The sequence below is a fragment of the Atta cephalotes genome (genome assembly GCF_000143395.1).
Source record: "Atta cephalotes unplaced genomic scaffold scaffold00078, whole genome shotgun sequence".
Lineage (NCBI taxonomy): Eukaryota > Metazoa > Arthropoda > Insecta > Hymenoptera > Formicidae > Atta > Atta cephalotes.
In genome coordinates this window covers 218853-220940 of record NW_012130142.1, presented here as the reverse complement: position 1 = coordinate 220940, position 2088 = coordinate 218853, and the positions used below count along the sequence as shown (strand labels likewise).

At 34.8% G+C, this 2088-nt stretch overlaps 1 protein-coding gene across 1 annotated transcript in view; it reads right to left on the bottom strand.

Annotated features, from left to right (window-relative positions):
- The window catches only part of LOC105624431 (thyrotropin-releasing hormone-degrading ectoenzyme-like), a 12885-nt gene that overhangs the window by 4801 nt on the left and 5996 nt on the right, over positions 1-2088 (bottom strand). Inside the window, exons 8-9 of the mRNA XM_012205797.1 lie at positions 1672-1876; positions 1072-1325 (exon numbers count right to left, since the gene is read on the bottom strand). Coding sequence (XP_012061187.1) covers positions 1072-1325; positions 1672-1876 — 459 coding nt within the window. The remainder of the gene's footprint in view (positions 1-1071; positions 1326-1671; positions 1877-2088) is intronic.

The following is a 2088-nucleotide window of genomic DNA, read 5'->3' as shown; positions in this document are numbered from 1 at the left end:
GTTTAGTAAGACCCCCCCCTCCCCTCCTCTCTCTCTCTCTTTCTCTCTCTCTCTTCTGTTCTTCTTTTTTAATTTTCTTTTCATACTGTATCTCGTCCTCTTAAAAAAGAAAAATTGTCTACCGTATCAAGTAATATCTCACCCTCCCATTTCAAAATTCTGTTTCATCTTTAAAAACATCAAAGTGTTCTTATGAAATTGCGAAAAAGAAGGTAAAGTAATCGGCAGCGATATTTATCGTAACATTATAGAGATCTGCGGTTGATTCGCACAAGAAGTAAGAGTAAGTAATTCCATTTATCCAGAATTTACGAGCAATAAACCGGGTGGATTAAAACGCAGAGATATGCCGCAACGTATTTATTTAATTTGGCACGTTAGGTTTACAGACGTGGAATGTCTGAAGAAACCGTGGGGCCCGCCTCTCAACTCGCGGTGAGACCTCGCCTCTCGTATATTTTTGCAATAATGGCTTCTGTGAAAAGGGAACTGTTACGGCAACATTGGTCGGCGCGAGTGCTTAATTAAATGTTACGTGCCTCGTATTTCGGTGCAAATAATGATTGAGTCCTTCGACCTAATTGAGAACGTCGAATCGTAACGACGGCCGATGGGTCGATGATCACTTATATATCTGTCCCAGGGATAATCATACGCTTTATAATGCCATACTTAAGTCTTAACTGCGCGTAATAACGACATAAGCCAGAACTGCATAGCGGACGATTTAGATCGCGCGAGGCGGCGTCGATTATATCTCGCATATCTTATCGCGCCGCGACCGTATAAATTAATAATAAAAAGAAATGTGCTCGCCTTTGCAATCTCGCGAAAATCTACTTAGAAAGACGAATGAACTTGATAAAGTCACAACTAGAATATAGCAAATATATCACAAACATTTAAGGAATCCACCGCTTTACTTGTGTACAATCGTTTCTTTATACTTTATACTTTATATCGAAGAAATGATCGATGTTCATAATTAAAACAGTACACTTTATTGCATAATATTATGTATAAACGTATAGCTTCAAGTATTACCTTGATAACTTGGATAACCTTGATTACCTTGAACAAGTTTGAGTCCCAAAGTCGATTTTGGATGGTAGTTAATAAACGCAATGCAGGTGTCCATAATATTATTCCACTTTCTTTTTCCATTTTCTCAAGAATATTCCACATAATTCTTTTATCAAGCAATCCGGCGTTAGTCATCGCAGATGAGTCGGTTAGTACTTGAACTTTAGTTATTTCCGGCAGAGCTTGAAAAGATTTTGTCAACAATTTCCAGTTATTTATATCGTAGTTGACACGATATAACGCTGCAAATAACAAGACAATAAAAATAAATTATATCAATAGTTTTATTTAGTATAAGTTTCGGCAGTCTCCGAAAAAATATTATAATTAATAATTATTAATCCTTCTCGCTCGACGTTACAATAAACGAAACTATTCTTGATTCAATTTTACTATCTATGATTTACAGTAGTGTAACGATTTTTGTAACACCCTATATATATATATATATATATGAAACAAATTCTTTATGAATTTATGAAGTGGCTTGAGTTTATTTCTAAATTGATCGACACCAGTTATTGACGGTAAAAATATTACTTTGTTATCTCCTTAATTGATCGGCGTATGTTAAGACAATAATATTACCCGTTTGATTTATATTGAACAAAATCCACTGGTTGTTGGAAGTAGCCCGGCTCAAAGCAGTGTCGTTAATTTTCATGCGTTTCTTGATCATCCATGCCTTCGGCAGGATATTACCAAATTGCTGTTCATTTTCGGTTGTCCACGTCAACGGGATGTGCCATAACTCTTCGCTTGTACTATTTAGACCATAATGATAAAATCGATCCTAAAACACAAACATCACATAATCGAGCAATTTTTATCGATGTCCATTATAGACATTTCATAATTATATTTTACTTTTTTATTTAATTTATCTTTTCCAACAGCTTTATTATAGTATTATAATGAAAATTATAAATTGCAGTTTTATTCGTAAAAAGTATCTGTTTAGAGAATATAATGTTATTCTCTCTCTCTCTCTCTCTCTCTCTCTCT